The 19,861-nt window shown below is 41.8% G+C and overlaps 1 protein-coding gene and 1 non-coding gene across 2 annotated transcripts in view; one reads left to right on the forward strand and one right to left on the reverse strand.

The window, feature by feature from the left end:
* Window positions 1-19,861, forward strand: part of ANKMY1 (ankyrin repeat and MYND domain containing 1) — a 166,325-nt gene that overhangs the window by 77,175 nt on the left and 69,289 nt on the right. The window contains exons 10-12 of the mRNA XM_038747277.1: window positions 7,847-7,954; window positions 14,551-14,664; window positions 17,357-17,522. Coding sequence (XP_038603205.1) covers window positions 7,847-7,954; window positions 14,551-14,664; window positions 17,357-17,522 — 388 coding nt within the window. The remainder of the gene's footprint in view (window positions 1-7,846; window positions 7,955-14,550; window positions 14,665-17,356; window positions 17,523-19,861) is intronic.
* On the reverse strand, window positions 9,417-9,554 carry LOC119937826. The gene has a single exon (XR_005454224.1). It is a non-coding gene; the product is annotated as a small nucleolar RNA SNORA7 (small nucleolar RNA).

Here is a 19,861-nt window from a genome sequence, read left to right on the forward strand (position 1 = left end):
GGCTCACAGTCTTCTCTCCATTTTTAAGATGAGGGAACTGAGGCCCAGGGAAGTTAAGTGACTTGCCCAGGGTTACACAGTGGACTAGTGGCAGAACTGGGATTAGAACTCAGATTCGAGCTCTATCCACTAGACCACACTGCTTCTCCATTATTGGAGACTGTGCTTCACCATGCCTTTAAATGATTAAATCTTTTTATGGTAATTGTTAACATATCTGTAAATTATTTGTTTATATTAATGCCCTTCTCCCTCTCTAGACTGTAAGCTCGTCGTAGACAGGGAACACATCCAACAACTCTGTTGTAGTCTTCCAAGCCCTTAGTACAGTGCTCTGCTCACAGTAAGGGCTCAGTAAATACCATTTTGTTGATTAGGCTCTTACATAGCACTGGCAGAGATATAATAACCAGGTAGGACACAGTCCCTGTCTCATGTGGGGCTCATGGTCTAAGTAGGATTTAATCCCCATTTTACAGATGAGATAACTGAGGCAAGAGAAGTTAGGTGACTTGCTCATGGTCACACACCAGTCCATGGGTGGAAGCAAAATTAGAACCCAGGTCCTCTGACTCCCAGGCGCTAGGTGTTTCAACTAAGCCATGCTGCTTCTCAACTTGCTTGCATCTCCCCCCTTTCACAATAGCTGCTAGTATAATCTGCTATCATCAGTTTTCCCTACAGGTTCCTCTCAGAAAAGCTATATTGCTGTGAATGCTTCCATACCTGTTCATGTACATAAACACTGTACTTTATTGAATGTTCTCATACACACATCTGTATTCTGAGACTTTTGGTCCTTGGGTTTTGCTTTAGTAGCTTAAAGAATCCAAACAGTTGATTACCTTTTCTTTAATTGCTTCTAATAGTGTACCTTTTAATACATTTTAGCCTGTGGGGCAGTTGAGAATGTGTTGCTCTCAGTGAAATATTTCCTTTTATGAGTTTCATGGTTTTCTGAGGTACAATTCTAACCTGGTATTTATTTTTATTGATGCTTTTGCATGCAAATTTAATAAAGAGATTATAAAAAAGTCAATAACCTAACTTTACCTCTCCTTCCACTCACAAGATCATACATAATTAAGAATTAGTAATTGAGTCTTTGTTTCCAGGAATTGTTTCCATCTCATTTTTATTTTCTTTTAGATCTATTGAATTTCCAGGAGTTAGTATTTCTGTAGAATGCTTCACCTCTCAATATTTAAGGAATTAATATACATGGCTGTCTATTGTGCTCAAAGAAGATACTACTGATGGTGATATTCAGCTCTGGGTGCACACGTGTTTGGAAAGGTTAATACAGGGCCCACAGTATTGACTGTGTGAGAAGCAGCGTGGCTTACTGGCAAGAGCATAGGCTTGGGCGTCAGAGGTTGAGGGTTCTAATCGTGACTCTGCTGCTTGTCAGCTGTGTGACTTTGGGCAAGTCACTTAACTTCTCTGTGCCTCAGTTACCTCATCTGTAAAATGGGGATTAAGACTATGAACCCCACATGGGACAACCTGATTACCTTGTGTCTACCTCAGTGCTTAGAACAGTGCTTGGCACATAGTAAGTGCTTAACAAATACCATCACTAGCATTATTATTATTATTACATACAAAAGCACCTCTAATTGTGCTGGCATTTGTTTTTTCCAGTCTCTGGTACTGATTTCACTTTTGCCTTTCTCAACTCCTCTAGTGAGTTGCTTACACTCGCTGTTTCAGGTTCCTCTCTTCCACTTCTCTCCTTGACTCCCTGTAATCTGGCTTCCATACCCTTTACTCCACAGAAACCGCCCTCTCAAAGGTCACCAATGATCTCCTTCTTGCCAAATCCAATGGCCTCTACTCCATCCTAATCCTTCTTGACCCCTCAGCGGCCTTTGGAACTCTTAACCATCCTCTTCTCCTGGAAACATTATCCAACCTCAGCTTCACTGACTTTATCCACTCCTGGTTCTCTAATATTTCTAACCATTCATTCTCAATCTCCCTTCAAGGGCTCCTCCTCTGCCTCCCATTCCCTATGGCTTGAACTACCACCCCTATGCAGATGGTACCCAAATCTACACTCCTGGCCCTGATCTCTTTCCTTCTCTGCAGTCTCACATTTCATTCTGCCTTCAAGGCACCTCTACTTGGATGTCCTACTGTCATCTCAAACATAACATGTCCAAAACAGAACTCCTTATCTTCCCACCCAAACTCTGTCCTCCCCTTGATTTCCCAAGGCTGTAGACAGCACTACCATCTTTCCTGGCTCAGAAACTCATAAACTTGGCATTATCCTTGATTCATCCCTCTCATTCAACCCACTCATTCAATCTATCACTAACTCCTGTCAGTTGAACCTTCACAATATTGCTAAAATCTGCCCCTTCTTTCCCATCAAACTGCTTTAGACTGCTGAGGTGACTTCAGTTACACAGTGACATTTAATTAGCTCCTCCTGAGTACCAGGCACTGGGCTGAATTCCTCATCTTCCCACCAGAAGTTGTTTTCACTTCTTAACTTTCCCATGACTGTTGAGAATAACAACATCATCCTGTCTCTCAAGCCTGCAAACTTGTCTTTATTCTTGACTCTATTCTCCCTTTCAACCCCCATATTCAGTAACCAAATCCTATTTATTTTTCACAACATCATCAAAATCTTCCCCTTCATCTCCATCCAATTGTCACTCTATTGTTCCAATCACCAATTATAGCCCATCTTGACAACTGCATCAACCTCCTTGCTAACCTCTCTGCCTCCAGCCTCTCCCCTCTCCAGTCCATAAATCATTCAACTCATTGGATCGTTTTTTAAAAACATTGTTCTGTGCAGATCTTCCCACTCCTCAAAAACCTCCTATGCTTGCTTATTCCTTCTGGTTCTTACCTACCCTCAGTCCTCTCCTACTACACCCTAGCTCACATACTTGGCTCCTCTCAAACCAACCTACTCCCTTTGCCATATATTTGCCTCTCTCACTGCCTAGTCTTGATCATGTCCTATTTTTCTGCCCCAAACATTCTCTCACTTTCCAATGAGCAGACCACTGCTCTCCCAAGCTTCCTTCTGAAACTCCATTTCCTCCAGATTCCTTTCTTTTCCCCCATTCTAATTCCTTGTTATCTAGGCACTTTCTACTCACCTCCTCCTTCTCCTACTCCCTATAGCACTTCTGCACATATCTTCCCCCAACCTGTGATTCATTTAAATGTCTGTCTCCCACACTTCAGAGAAAGATCTATTATGCCAGAAAGAACAGGAAGAGAGGAAGGAAGATAGGGAGGGAGAAGTTTTGGAAAAGTTGGGAATGGATCAGATGGAGAAACAAATTCACCCAGAGCTAATCTTCCTTTGTTGGTGCAGTAATTTGAAGAAACTTTTACCCATTCATAGAGTCATATCAATAGTATTTGAGTGCTCACTGTGTGCAGAGTGCTGTACTAGGTGTTTAGAAGAGTACAGCAGTGTGGCTCAGTGGAAAGAGCACGGGCTTGGGAATCAGAGGTCATGGGTTTTAATCCCGGCTCTGCCACTTGTCAGCTGTGTGGCTTTGTGTAAGTCACTTAACTTCTCTGTGCCTCAGTTCCCTCATCTGTAAAATGGAGATTAAGACTGTGAGCCCCATGTGGGACAATCTGATTACCTTGTATCCCCCCCCCCCCCACTGCTTAGAACAGTGCATGGCACATAGTAAGCACTTAACAAATGCCATTATATCTAGAGAAGCAGCGTGGCTCAGTGGAAAGAGCATGGGCTGGGGAGCCAGAGGTCATGGGTCCTAATCCCAGCTTCCCAACTTGTTAGATGTATGACCTTGGACAAGTCACTTCACTTCTCTGGGCTTCAGTTCCCTCATCTGTAAAATGGGGATGAAGACTGTGAACCCCATGTGGGACAACCTGATTACCTTGCATCTGCCCCAGAGCTTAGAACAGTGCTTGGCACATAGTAAGTGCTTAACAAATACCAACATTATTATTATTATTACAGCATAACAGAGTTGTTGACATGTTCCCTTCCCCCAAGGAGCTTACTGTTTAGAGAGGGAGGCAGACATGAATATCAGTAAATACAGTATGGATATGTACCTAAGTGCTGTGAGGTTCTAAAGGGCCCAAATCCAAGGGCAAAGGAGGGAGTGGGAGAAGAGGAAATGAGGGCTTAGTTGGGGAAGGTCTCTTGAATGTGATGTGCTTTCAACAAGGCTTTGAAGGTGGGGGTAGTGATCTTTCATCAGATGTGAAGAGGGAGGGACTTCCAGGCCAGGGGCAAGATGTGGGTGAGAGGTCAGTGGCGAGATAGATGAGACTGAGGTACAATGAGTAGGTTGGCATTAGAGGAGGGAAGTGTGTGGGCTGGGTTGCCATAAGAAGTCAGAGAAGTAAGGGTTAGGTGTGGTGATTGAGTGCTTTAAAACAGGTGGTAAGGAATTTCTGTTTGATGCAGAGGTTGATGGGCAACCACTGGATGTTCTTGAGGAGTGGGGAAACATGGTTTGAACGGTTTTGTAGAAAAATGATCCAGGCAGCAGAATGAGTATGGCCTGAGGTGGGGAGAGACAGGAAGCAGGGTGGTCAACAAGGAAGATCACAGTCATACTAAGATAGCACCTAAACTATCTCTTGTCAATATACTGTTGTGCTTTTTTAAATTTAGTCTCTCGTATTCTTTTCCCTCACCTACCTCCCCCACCACTCCTATTTTCTCAGTTAACAAGTATAAATCTTCCTTTCAGCTATGCTTAGTGGTACTGATGGTTTAATCTTTCTGAAACTTTCATAATGAAGCCTCTCCCTGGTGATATTTTGCATGATTCATTGTTGTTTTTTAAAAGAGATTTAACTTGCCTTTCCTTTTAATACCCACCATTTTTTATTATTTTGAACATCTTGAACTCAGCTATTTAGAAACAATTACAGGCTTGAATGCTTTACCAGAGTTGCTTGCTGTGTGACCTTGGGGAAGTCACTTCACTTCTCTATGCTTCGGTTCTCCTGTTTGTCTACCTATTTTGAGTGAACCTCAGTTGGGAGTGGGGCTGTGTCCAACCTGAGTCTATCCAAGTGCTTAAGACAGTGTTTCATTCATTCATTCAATCGTATTTATTGAGCACTTACTGTGTGCAGAGCACTCTACTAAGCATTTGGGAAGTACGAGTTGGCAACATATAGAGACGGTCCCTACCAAACAGCGGGCTCACAGTCTAGAAGAGGGAGACAGACAACAAAACAAGACATGTGAACAGGTGTCAAGTCATCAGAATAAATAGAAGTAAAGCTAGATGCACATCATTAACAAAATTAAATGAATAGTAAATATGTACAAGTAAAATGAATAGAGTAATAAATCTGTACAAACATATGTACAGTTGCTGTGGGGAGGTAGGGTGGAGGGGGGAGGGGGAGAGGAAGGAGGGGGTTCAGTCTGGGAAGGCCTCCTGGAGGAGGTGAGCTCTCAGTAGGGCTTTGAAGGGAGGAAGAGAGCTAGCTTGGTGGATGTGGGGAGGGAGGGCATTCCAGGCCAGGGGGAGGACGTGGGCTGGGGGTCGATGGTGGGACAGGCGAGAACGAGGCACGGTGAGGAGATTAGCGACAGAGGAATGGAGGGTGCGGGCTGGGTTGGAGAAGGACAGAAGGGAGGTGAGGTAGGAGGGGGCGAGGTGATGGACAGCCTTGAAGCCGAGAGTGAGGGGGTTTTGCCTGATGCGTAGGTTGATTGGTAGCCACTGGAGATTTTTGAGGAGGGGAGTAACATGCCCAGGGCATTTCTGCACAAAGATGATCCGGGCAGCAGCGTGAAGTATAGACTGAAGTGGGGAGAGACAGGAGGATGGGAGATCAGAGAGGAGGCTGATGCTGTAATCCAGTCGGGATAGGATGAGAGATTGAACCAGCAAGGTATCAGTTTGGATGGAGAGGAAAGGGCGGATCTTGGCGATGTTGCGGAGGTGAGACTGGCAGGTTTTGGTGACAGATTGGATGTGAGGGGTGAACGAGAGAGCAGAGTCGAGGATGACACCAAGGTTGCGGGCATGTGAGAAGGGAAGGATGGTAGTGCCATCTACAGTGGTGGAAAAGTCAGGGAGAGGCCAGTACTATTAAAAAAAAGAGATAGTTTGTCATTGTTTGTGTTTCTAGTTGTGGCCTCTTCCTCCCAGAGAAGATGTAAGGATGAATAGTAGAAAAGTGTTTTGTCATCACAGTTGAAAGGATCTCGATAAGTACTAATTTCCAACAATTTATATGATAATTTTAATTAATTGATATTTTGATAGTATTTATTATTATTGATATCATTTGATTATGATATTTCAATTAATCTGAGCTAAAATAAGGATGAAGAAGTGCATTTTGTCTTCATTAATTGTAACCACATGACATTCATTACCTCAGAAAGTTATTGTCAGTGGAAAATATCAACAGGTTCAAGAAAATTATAATGGGTCAGAAAAATCCAGAAGAATTTAAATAAATTCCTGTTTTTTGTTGTTGTTAGGAATTCCATAATCACTAGGAAAGGTGTCAGGAAGGGTAATCGTTCATTCGTTCATTCAATCGTATTTATTGAGTGCTTACTGTGTGCAGAGCACTGTACTAAGCGCTTGGGAAGTACAAGTTGGCAACATATAGAGATGGTCCCTACCCAATAACGGGCTCACAGTCTAGAAGGGGAGACAGACAAAAAAAATGTGGACAGGTGCCAAGTCGTCAGAACAAATAGAATTAAAGCTAGATGCACATCATTAACAAAATAAATGGAATAGTAAATATGTACAAGTAAAATGAATAGAGTAATAAATCTGTACAAACATATATACAGGTGCTGTGGGGAGGGGAAGGAGGTAGGATGGGGGAGATGGGGAGGAGGAGAGGAAAAAGGGGGCTTGGTCTGGGAAGGCCTCTTGGAGGAGGTGAACTCTCTATAGGGCTTTGAAGGGAGGAAGAGATTATTGAGCACTTTCTGTGTGCAGAGCACTGTACTAAGCACTTGTAAAGTACAACTTGGCAACAGAGACAATCCCTACCCAACAACGGGTTCTACAATGTAGCAGGGAAACGGTGTTGTCCAGTGGAAAGAGCACAAGAAGGCAGGTTCTGTCACTTGTATGCTTTGTGACATTGGGCAAGTCACTTCACTTTTTCTATGCCTCAAGTCCCTCATCTGCAAAGTGGGGATTAATGGAGATTTATTACCTATTCTTCTTCCTACTTAGACTGTGAGCCCCATGTGGTATTCATTCAATTGTATCTATTGGGTGCTCACTGTGTGCAGAGCACTATACTAAGTGCTTGGGAGAGTACTATACAACAATAAAGACACATTCCCTGCCCACAGTGGCCTTACAGTCTAGAGTGGGGGAGATAGACATGATTCTAAATAAATAACTAACAGATATTTTCCTATGTGCTGCAGGGTTGGGAGAGGGGAAGAACAAATGGAGCAAGTCAGGGTGATGCAGAAGGGAGTGGGAGAAGAGGAAACGGGGGCTTAGTCAGAGAAAGTCTCTTGGAGAACATGTGTCTTCAATAACACTTTGAAGAAAGGGAAAGTAATTGCCAGATTTGAGATGGGGGGCATTCAAGGCCAGAGGCAGGATGTGGGTGAGGGGTCATTGGTGAGATAGGCAAGATCGAGGTACAGTGCAAAGATTAGCATTAGAGGTGCAAACTTAATGCATACCACAATTCATTTTTAAATTTTTATTTTACAATCCTCTGATCTCATTTGTTACCTCTGTCAGAATTCAGGGCTACACCAATATGACATATCTTATTATCTTATATCTTGATTCAGTTTAATTACTTTTCTTTTAGATGGTGGGATTTTTGCTGTTGTCTAATTGCATGTTTCTCTCTCTTGCAGTATGCAAGGGATGTTATCCGCCTCCTTTTAGCTCATAAAGCTAATCCTAATTCATTATGGAGTGGTCATTCTCCACTTTCCCTGTCAATTGCCAGTGGAAATGATTTGGTGAGCATTTTCTAATTACATTTTTTAAATCTTTTAATTTACCTCCTTGACATTTTAAGTATGGATTATGTCTTGGGTATTCATAAAAAGAATGAAGCTGTTATTTGTTCCCACTCTGGGCTTAATTTTAGTTTGTTTTATGTCAGTGGAAAACCATAGCACTGAAAAAAAAAATCAGCCTTAGGACTTTGCTCTAGTTGTGGCTCACTCTGTAGTCCCAGGAAGGCATGGGTTGAACAATGGTATTGTGCTGGAGGTGAGCAGCTGTTTGTCAGATGCTGGTCCCACCCAGCTCTGTTAACCCCCATTTTAAGGACTGTCATTAAAACCTAAGCCTTACATTCTCTTGAACTGGATCTGTGTTGACACTTTGGTGTGTTTTTCTGTGTTCTGAGAAGGCATATATATTAATGTCTAATAACTTTCAGGTTACTCATTTTTTTTTAGTCAAATTTCTGCCACGTGACTTGAATTTTTCCCAGAATAACAATTTTAAGCAGTTTTTGTTGTTCAGGTTTTCATGGCCCTTTGAGTGGCCTTGGACATGGAAAGATCTAATAGAATGGAGAAATGGAAAACTTTTCAGTAAACCTACTTGCCCATTATCCTTCTCAACTGTCCTGTGCTCTAGGACTGTAATAGTGGTGCCCCTCAAAATTGAATCATTGCAAGAATTGATTGCAAATTCATGCAGTATTCATTCGTGCTCCATATTCAGGGGTGTTGGGATAAAAAATGGATTGGGGATGTTCTAAGGGCACACATTGCTTCAGTGACAAGGTGGAATTTACGTCCGCTCTGTTGTTGTAATACTTTTAGGGTAAAGATGGCAATTGCCACTATACAAAATCCATCTGCCCCATTTTACTTTTCTGTTCTTTTCAGAGTATATTTTATGCCTTGTGGTAACAAGAGAAAAAGGACAAGCCAAAAATTAATTTTAAAACTGGACATTTTTATAATGTCAGGTGACATTACAAATAGAAAGAAAGCTAAATTATAAGAGGTGACTGGGGAGACATGGTTAAGGGTCAGAATGGCAAGTTTCATAAGAGATGAATCAGTGGTATTTATTGAGAGCTGGGTGCCTACCACTGGACTAGGAGCTTGGGAGAGAACAATGCAATAGTTGACAGAAATGACCCCTGCCTGAAAAGGTTCAACCCTTTTAATTGTCAGTATTTTATACATTGGAGGTGAAACGAACAAACTAGATTCAGGTAGCAAGAAGGTAGTTGTTGTCTTATGCCTTCGAGTCGTCTCCAACCCATAGTGACATCACGGACACATCTCTCCCAGAACGCCCCGCTCTCCATCTGCAATTGTTCTGGTAGTGCATCCAAAGAGTTTTCTTGGTAAAAGTAGGGAAGTGGTTTACCACTGCCTCCTTCTGCACAGTAAACTGGATTCTACACCCTCGACTCTCTCCCATGGTGCTGCTTCCCAGCGTGGGTGAGTTTTGACTTGTAGCAGATGGCCTTCCACTCGCTAGCCACTGCCCAAGCTAGGAATGGATTGGGTAGGCCTCTGCTTGACTCTTCCTCCCGTAGCTGAGACTGGTAGAGTACTGGAAACTCTCCAGGTGTGACCCTGAGAGGGTAGGAAGATAATAAACAGGATAAATAATTTTTCTTCCTGTGTCCTTTCAGTGTACTGACCCAGAAAAGAGGGCTGATTTCCCGGGTCCTGAATGGTGTAGTGCAGTGTGAGGGTTTTTAACCTTTTTCGTCAATCAATCAATGGCATTTATTGAGCACTTACTGTGTGTAGAGCACTATACTAAGCACCCAGAAGGGTACAATATAAGGATAAGTGCTTGGATTAGCATGATAGCAGTTTGGATGGAGAGGAAAGGGTGGATTTTAATGATGTTGTGAAGACTGAACCAACAGGATTTAATGATAGATTGAAATGTGGGCTGAATGAGAGAGAAGAGTCCAGGATAACACCAATGTTATGGAATTGTTGGACAGGAAGAATGGTGGTGCTGTGTTACAGTGATGGAAAAGTCAAGAGGAGGGCAGGGTTTGGGTGGGAAGATAAGGAGTTCTGTTTTGGACATGTTAAGTTTGAGGAAACAGCAGGGCATCCGAGTAGAGAACAATACAACAGAGTTGGTAGACATGGTCCCTGCCCACAAAGACCTTACAGTCTGTTGGTGGTTGCACTTACCTTTCCCCTTTAAATCAGTGGTGTGAAAGCAGTGCTTACCCAAAGAACAAGGAATCAGAAATGGTGCACTGTTGTATTTTACTGGACTTAGTGTGCAAGTGATTAGATTCTCTCTAAAAGACCCTCATGCTCATGAATTCAATCTCACCATCAGCAGTTTGATCTTCAAACCTAAGGACAATTAAACCAGTATTTACATTATGTGAAAGTTTTTCTCCTTAGTTCCTTTCATTGTTTCCACGTAGCTACTAGCCAGAGGACGGTAGGCAAGTGCAATAGAGGTGAGAAATAGGAGACATGTAGGTGCCAAGATAGGAGAGAACAGCAGTAATAATTTGGGGATAGTAGTGAGGATGTTGAGAGACCAAGAAATTTTTTTTAAAAGGGTGGAAATGGAATTTTGAGGAAAAGTAGAATCCCAAAGAAGAAAAATGGAAAAAAAAAGGCAACGGGAAAGAAAAAAACCAAGAAGAGTCAAAGGGAGACAAAGATAACTTAAAATTGGATTAGATTTAGGGAAGAAATAAAATATTTAGCTGTGTATTGGAGGGAAAAATAGTCTATATCATTCTGAGGAAAATTGATGTAGGCATCCTTTTTACAGAGTAAGGATGTGTTGAAAATTTGGTCAATGAGTTGGTGAGGGTGAAGCCCCTGGAGGGCTGTGGAGCAACTCTAATTCTCACCTGAGAAGCAGTGTGGCATAATGGATAGAGCATGGTCCTGGGAGTCAAAAGGTCATGGGTTCTAATCCTGGCTCTGCCACTTGTCTGCTGTGTGACCTTGGGTAAGTCACTTCACTTTTCTGTGCCTTAGTTCCCTCATCTGTAAAATGGGGATTGATGACTGTGAGCCCCACCTGGGACAGGGACTGTGTCCACACCAATTTGTGTGTATCCACCCCAGTGCTTAGTACAGTTCCTGGCAAATAGTGAGTGCTTAACAAATACCACAATTATTATTATTACCTGGGACCTCTTTCCCAGCCCTTAGTACTGTGCCCTGCCCACAGTAAGCACTGAATAGATATTACTGCGACTACCACTACCACTGCTGGGGGAAAATGAACACAGAACTGAGAACTACATTGGAGGGAAAAATATGCATTTGAGTAATAGTGGTTTGCTCTGTGTTAGCACTGAAGCATAATGAATAAGTCCCAATAATAATAATAATAATAATAATAATAATGACATTTGTTAAGCGCTTACTATGTGCAATGCACTGTTTTTAGTGCTGGGGGGATATAAGGTAATGAGGTTGTCCCACATGGGGTTCACAGTCTTAATCCCCATTTTGCAGATGAGGTAACTGAGGCCCAGAGAAGTTAAGTGACTCACCCAAAGTCACACAGCAGATAAGTGGTAGAGTCGGGATTAGAACCCATGGCCTCTGACTTCCAAGTCCGTGCTCTTTCCACTGAGCCACGCTGCTTCCCTTTCCAAAATACTTTGGAAAAATCAAAATACAATTGATTGAACAGGTACATTGCTATGTTTTACTGAAGAATGATGAAAAATATTAACAGAAAGTTCAGATATTATACTTGAAAAATGTATTTAAATTGTTTTAAATGTTCTGACTGGATTCAACTACAGTGACAGTTTCGATTGTTACTTTTATCTAGGTTGTTACATTCATCTAATCTTTAGATAGTTGTCTAATTGTCACCTCCGGCTATCTCTGATGTTTGTAGGCTGTAACAGAACTGTTACTAAATGGCGCAGATCCAAATCTCTCTTTAACAAAAGGTGTAGGAAGTGCTCTCTGTGCAGTTTCTACTATAACATATGAGAAGAAGCGTTCTCTAGCTGGGAAATTTGCTTTGGTAAGCTGTTTACATGGTTTTGGCTTCTGGGTTTGATTTATGGCCTAGAAATTCATTTGGGGGATGTTGATATTTCTTATGGTCATTATAGCGATTCTTCATTTTTAGCCATTCTGAGTTCTGAGATGTTGTGGTCTGTATTAGCTTCATATGCTTCTGTGATAAAGTTATGGGGAGATGTTAATTTATCTTTCCTTTTTATTTTTATGCTCCCTTTAAGAAATAGGAAACAGAGGAATCCCTAACACCATACATTTAAAAAATCATATTAAGACTTTCCCTCCCAAGAATGCCCTTTGTAGGCAGGGATTGTCTCTCTCTATTGCTGAATTGTATTTTCCAAGCACTTAGTACACTTCTCTGCACGCCATAAGCGCTCAATAAATACAATTGAATGAATGAATGAATTGTTATGTCAGTCAAAAGGCTCACCTCTTTCTCTCTCAGACTCCAGAATTTCAAATTTTCATTCACAAATAGGTGACTTCATGCTCAATTCTGCCGCTGTTGACTGACTAACCCTTTTTGAGCATCAACAAATGATGGTTGGTTTTATTTCTGTTCATTACACTTGAACTCTAAACAGAATAAAAGTAACTGCCTAGTTTCACTTTCTCAGTTTTGTCACTTAAAATTGTGGACCCAAGCCACGTTAGGTGACTTTTTCAAATATTTGATGAATATTCTCTTATATCCCATTTTTCTATTTCTATTCCTTTGTCTTTCCTTAAAGTTGTTTGTAGCTGAAAAATGGGCCTTAACCATTGCTTAGCTTTCATTGACTTTAAATTATTCTTTAAATCATAATTTTACTTGAGTCGTCAGAAGTCATTCTTTTGTATAATGTAAAAGATGAAATAAAATTTTAAGTAGGGTAATTACAAGCTCAAGAAACTTCCAGTCTCATCAGGGAGACAGACATTAATAATGGGAAGAAGGAAACCATCATCTTCAGTGGTATTTATTGAGCACTTACTATGTGCAAAGCACTGTACTAAGCACTTGGAAGAGTACAATACAGAGTTGGTGGACATGTTCCCCGCCTAGATCACACTAGATCACACACTGGAGGGGGAGACAGACATTGATATAAATGAATAATTTATAATCTATACATTAAAGATATGTATATAAATGGGGATATGTCCCTGAGTTAGTGTTTAAATTATAGGCTATCCAAGAATACTGTGGGAGGTTGTGTATACTTTACTGCTTAGGTAAGGTGGAAATGCTGAGATCATCATCATTATCATCAATCGTATTTATTGAGTGCTTACTGTGTGCAGAGCACTGTACTAAGCGCTTGGGAAGTACAAGTTGGCAAGATATAGAGACAGTCCCTACCCAACAGTGGGCTCACAGTCTAAAAGATGGCAGTGGGGTGTTGGGTGGGGGTTAAACACTCTTTGGGGAAGGCATCTTGGAGGAGATATGATTTCAGAAGGGTTTTGAGGATACAGTGACCATGAAGAGAGAAGGAATCCCAAGTTGGGGGGCTGAGGATTGCATCAACAAGTGAAGCAGCATGTCCAGAGGATAAAACACACCTGGGAATCAGAGGACCTGGGTTCTAATACCAGCTCTGTCACTTACCTGCTGTACAACCTTGAGCAAGTCATTTAACTTCTCTGTGCTTTAGTTACCTCAACTAGAAAATAGGGGTTCAATACTTGTTCTCTCTCCTATTTACCTACGGCCCCCAAGTGGAACAGGGGCTGTTATCTGGCCTGATTAACTTATAGGTACCCCAACACTTAGAATAGCACTTGCCACATAGTAAGTGCTTAACAAGACACACTTAATAGGTTAGTTTGAGGGGAACAAAGTGTGTGAGCTGGGGAGTAGTGAGAGAAGAGAGTGGAGAGTAGGAAAGAATAAGCTGATGGGGTGCTCAAAGTCAAGTCAAGTAAAGTTAAAGGGTGGGCCTAGTCTGGGAAGGCCTCTTGGAGGAGGTGTGCCTTCAATAAGGCTTTGAAGTGGAGGAGAGTAATTGTTGGATTTGAGGAGGGAGGGCGTTCTAGGACAGAGGCAGAATGTGGGCTGGAGGTTGGTGGGGAGACAGGAGAGATTGAGGGTGCAGTGAGAAGGCTAGCACTGAGAGGAGCGAAGTGTGCAGGCTGGGTTGTAGGAGGAGAGAAGTGAAGTGAGGTAGGAGGGGCAAGGAGATAGAGTGCTTTAAAGCCAATAATGAGGAGTTTTTGTTTGCTATGGAGGTGAATGGGTAGCCACTGGAGGTTTTGAAGAGGGGGGTGACATCTTCGTCTGACTCCCGGGCCTATTATGCTGCTTCACATGAAGTTTCACATTTTGGCTAACAGGATTGCAAAGTCTGGGTTCAATTCATATATTACATTTATTTCATTTATTACAGTTTTATTTACCTTTTGGAGAGGTAAATTCCAAATATGTTCTTATGCCTCATATAATTTCTAATATGACCTGACAGCATAATAAAGTTTAATATCTTTTCTTTAATAACCTGAAGGGATAATGGTTTTTAATTAGTAGCAATGCTATTTATTAAGTTCTTAGTATAGTGCCGTGGTAATTTCAAGGTAAATGCTACCTTATTTCATAAAGATACATTTCTTTCCAGATCGACAAACTAATTCACTTTGGTGCTGATATCCTGAATCCAATTACATTTGGCGAAGGAAAGAAAACAGCAGTGGGAACTGCAGTTGACTATGCATACTACAGATTCTTTCAGGTATCTCTCCAGGAAGCTTAATGTTCAGGAAAAGAGATGTCATGATGGAACAGGCCCCTCTGTCACTCAGTCAATGATATTTATTGAGTGTTTACTGTGTGCAGAGCACTGTACTTAGCCCTTGGGAGAGTACAATCTTAATGAATTTAAAATTTATTGGCCTTCATTTTCTCATTTGTGTTCTAAAAGTGGTATGTCACTTCTCAGGAACCTAGTCAAATACCATAATATGTACTCTTTCTCTTCTCTGCCTGATTTTCTTGTGGTCAGGAATGTCCAATATACAAAGCAGAGAGTGGTCCTGCAGCCTGGCTCACTGGTCCACCACATCCATTCATTCATTAAATCATATTTATTGAGTGCTTACTGTGTGCAGAGTACTGTACTAAGCGCTTGGATACAGACCCAGGCATGTCCGGGATTTGCCCTGTCAATTTCTGGGTTGTGTTCCACCACTCTGGTCTGTACCCACCATTTTAACCCTCTCGTCCTCCACCCAGTAACAAGAGCAGATATCAATCAATCAATCAATTAATGGCATTTATTGAGTGCTTCATTCATTCATTCAATCGTACTTATTGAGTGCTTACTGTGTGCAAAACACTGTACTAAGCACGTGGGAGAGTACGGTGCAACAACAGACACAATCCCTGCTCACAATGAGCTCACAGTCTAGAGGGGGAGACAGACATTTTCTTGTCTTATGCTGTCGAGTCATCCCTGACCCATAGTGATGCCATGGACACATCTCACCGAGAATGCCCCACTTCCAAATGCAATCATTCTGGTAGTGTATCCATAGAGTTTTCTAGGTAAAAATACGGAAATGGTTCACCATTGCCTCCTTCCATGCAGTAAGCTTGATTTTTCACCCTCGACTCTCTCCCATGCCACTGCTGCCCAGCAAAGGGGAGTTTTGACTTGCAGCAGATTGCCTTCCACTTGCTAGCCACTGCCCAAGCTCGGACTGGAATGGGTATGCCTCTGCTTGACTCTCTTCCCCACAGACTAGAGTGGTAGAGGACTGCAAACTCTCCAGGTGCAACCCTGAGAGGGGAGACAGACATTAATCTACATAAATAAATAAATATATTACAGATATATACATATATGCTGTGGGATGGGAGGGAGTCAGGGCAATGCAGAAGGGAGTGGGAGAAGAGGGGAGGAGGGCTTAGGCCGTGAAGGCCTGTTAGAGGAGATGTGGCTTCAATAAGGATTTGAAGTGGGGGAGAGCAGTTATCTCTCTGATGTGAGGAGGAAGGGCATTCCAGGCCAGAGGTAGGAGGTGGGTGACAGGTCGGTGGTGAGATAGGTGATATGGAGGTACAGTGAGAAGGTTAACATTAGAGGAGTGAAGAGTGCAGGCTGGGTTGTAGTAGGAGAGTAGCAAGGTGAGGTAGGAGGGGGCAAGGTGATTGAGTGCTTTAAAGCCAATAGTGAGGAGTTTTTGTTTGATGCAGAGGTGGGTGGGCAAGCACCTAAGTTTCTTGAGGAGTGGGGAAACACGGTATGAACATTTTTAGAAGGAAATGATCCAGGCAGCAGGGTAGAGTATGGACTGGAGTGGGGAGAGACAGAAGGCAGGGAGGTCAGCAAGAAGGCAGATACAGTAATCAAGGTAGGATAGGGTTAAGTCCTTGCATTAGTGTGGTAGCAGTTTGGATGGAGAAGAAGGGGTGGATTTGGGCGATGTTGTGAAGGTAGAACTGACAGGATTTAGTGATGGCTTGAATATGTGGGTTGAATGAGAGAGGAGTCAAGGTTATGGGCTTGTAAGACAGGAAGGATGGTGAGGCCATGCCATCTACAGTGATGATAAAGTAAGTAGGAGGATGGGGTTTGGGTGAGAAGATAAGAAGTGTAGTTTTAACCATATTAAGTTTGACGTGATGGGAGGACATTCGTGCAGAGATGGCTTGAAGCTACGAAGAAATGAGAGACTGTGGAGTGGAAAAGAAACTAGGGCTGGAGATGTACATTGGGTGTCATCAGCATCGAGATGGTAGTTGAAGTGTGTTAGCAAATGAGTTCTCCAAGGGAGTGGGTGTAGATGAAGACTCAGAACTGAACCCAGAGGGACACCCACAGTTAGGGGATGGGAGGAAGAGGAGGGGCCCATGAAAAAGACTGAGAATGAGCAGTCAGAGAGATAGGAGGAGAACCAGGAGAGGACAGTGTCAGTGAAGTCAAGGTAGGTTAATGTTTCCAAGAGAAGAGGGTGGTTGACAGTGTCAGAGGCAACTGAGAAATCGAGGAGGATTAGGATGGAGTAGAAGCCATTGGATTTGGCAAGAAGGAGATCATTGGTGACCTTTTAGACCGTGGTTTCGGTGGATTTAAGCGGATGGAAACCAGATTGAAGGGGAATCTTACTGCAGGCAGAGCACTGTACTAAGTGCTTATGAAAGGACAGTATAACAGATTTGGTAGATATGCCCCTTACCCACAATGAGCTTACAGTCTAGAGGATTTAATGCAGATATGATGCATGCATGGTCGCCACAGCCGATTCAACCATATACTCATCTACTTCTTGTGCATGACCTATCTGATTTCCATGGTAGCAGAATAGTGTAACTCATGCTAGGTCTAGGGAGTATAGATGTTCTCAAAAGTGGACAATCTTCCTTTTCCTTTTTTTTTTTAAATGTCAGATGTGTGATTATATTATCATGTTTATGTGCTGCAGGATAAAAGGATTGCACACACCCCTTATCACTCCTTGTCGGTAGTGGAGCGGGAGACATTTGTGGCTCGCCGGAAGTTATTAGAGTACATAGGCGCCTGTATCCCCAGAGCTGTCATCTTAAAGGAGAAAAAGTGGGATCAGAACTTGTTACAAAAGTCCAAAAAAAGTAAGTTAATTAGTTGATAGATTGATCCATGAAGAATTATATGTGAAGAGTCTTTGCCTTCAGAGGGAGAGAATCTCAATTCAGCTTGCACACATGGTCACTAATATGTGGTATTTTATGGGATACTTCAGTAACTTGCTTTTAATTCCAAACAGTAAAAAGAGGTGTGAATAGATTTAGATGGGTTTATGGTGAGAGTGCAGGAATTTTGAGTTCCACTTTTCCCCCTCTTCTGGCATGTTAGATTACAAGTGATAACCAGGCTGTGCTTCCACATCTAGAAAGTGTGGTAGAGATTTTTGATTGAAAAGGCTTAAAGATCGTTGGAAGCTTTTTAAAATTCTGGTGACTGTGTAATTACTACAAACTCTTCATTCATTCATTCATTCAGTTGTATTTATTGAGCACTTACTGTGTGCAGAGCACTGTACTAAGCACTTGGAAAGTACAATTTTGCAACAGAGACAATCCCTACCCAACAAAGGGCTCACAGTCTAGAAGACATCATTCATTGAATCGGATTTATAGATCACTGTACTAAGCGCTGGGGAGAGTACAATATAATAGTAATCAGACACGTTCCCTGCCCACAATGAGCTTAGACATCCTTACCTCCCTTTCCTAGCCACCATCTGTAAAGATGCTTGCTCTTTTTTTCTCAGTTTTTCATTTGCTAGATTGTCAGAATCCCTAATCTGTTCTCACAGTAAGAAAATTTTGTAGATCTAATTTCCTCACTTATATGCTTTTCCTAGGAGTTTTCAATGTAACTTGAACAATTATTTCAAGACTCAATACTTGACTCTTTCAACTGTGATAGTTCTCAAACAGATCTCCAATCATAGATTCCAACTTTAGCCATAAGGGAAGGCAGAGCTTCCTGAATTTGTTTATGGATTTTAAAAGTATTTTGAGAGACACCATCAGTTGTAAGCTCCTAAAAGACAGTAGCTAGACACCTCTGTGCATCACAGCTCCTTGGAAGGGCATAATTCAACTTCTGGGACTCCGTTTCAGGATGGCTCAATTCTATGTGAGAACTAGTAAATTAAGGAATTATCAACTTCTAATTCTAAGATGAGTTGCTTCCTTAGAGTTACATTCCACTAGAGCTATAATATAGAGCCCACCCCTGATAAATCTTGGAGCGAAGTCTTATTATCATTAATGTTGTTATTATTATTAATTTGATAAGCACTTACTATGTGTCAAACACTGTTCTAAGTGCTGGAGTAATTACAAATTAGTCAGGTTGGACGCAATCCCTGTCTCATATGGGGCTCAAAGTCTAAGTAGGAAGGAGAACAGGCATTGACCCTCCATTTTACAAATGAGGAAACTGAGGCAAAGAGAAGCTAAGTTACTTGCCCAGGGTTACACAGCAAGCAAATGACGGAGCTGGGATTAGAGTCCAGGTCCTCCGACTCCCAGGCATATGCTCTTTCCACTAGGCCATACTGCTTCCCAATGAACAGGAATATTTTAGCCAAATGCCACAGAGACAGTTAAGATAAATGTGTCTGGTGCTTATGCCCATTCTTACCATTTAGAAGTTGGATATCATTTGTGAATAGCAGCATTCTCCACAAGGAGGCTAGTGGAATGACATTAAAATCTACGTAAAGCATTACAATTAATATTTAACAAGCAGATGACATTTTCATAGCATAATAAATTCCAGCATTCAGCTTTCTGTTTGTTAAACAGAAATTGACTCCCAGGTGAAAAATACCCATTCCAAACGAAACAGATGTTGTACCTTGGAAGCCAAAATCATTGAAAGAAGAAAAATAGAGTGCAAGAACTAGAATTGTATTGTAAAGAAGACACCAAAGGCCAAACACCCAAACAAGTTCTGTTCTAACAAAAAAGCACATTTAATACTAGGAATGGGAAAGTTATTCCCTTTTGGGTTATCTGGTCATATGTGTCAATATTATTTGTCCTGTGGACAATCACTTGTTTTTTATGTGTGGCCAGGATGGGATGTAATCCAACCACATCTTTTTAAGTCACAAATATCCCTCATCACTGGCTGCTAGTTCCTGAATTTCTGACTTTTCCTATTTCTATCCATTCTCTTATTCTCTTGTTTGCTTTCATCTCTCTCTCTCTCTCTCTCTCTCTCTCTCTCTCTCTCTCTCTCTCTCTCTCTCTGTGGTGATTGATCAGGTCTTTTTACCTATCCTTAAAAGGGGAAAAGAGAGAACATTCTTTTTCAAGGATTGATTGTGAAGTGAATTCTGAGACAAATTAAAAACGTATTAAGAAAATCAAACTGGGAAGACTCTTTTCCTGAAGAGGAAAGAACAAATAGAACTGGGATTCTTTCATTTTGT

The sequence above is a fragment of the Tachyglossus aculeatus genome, chromosome 1 (assembly GCF_015852505.1).
Source record: "Tachyglossus aculeatus isolate mTacAcu1 chromosome 1, mTacAcu1.pri, whole genome shotgun sequence".
Lineage (NCBI taxonomy): Eukaryota > Metazoa > Chordata > Mammalia > Monotremata > Tachyglossidae > Tachyglossus > Tachyglossus aculeatus.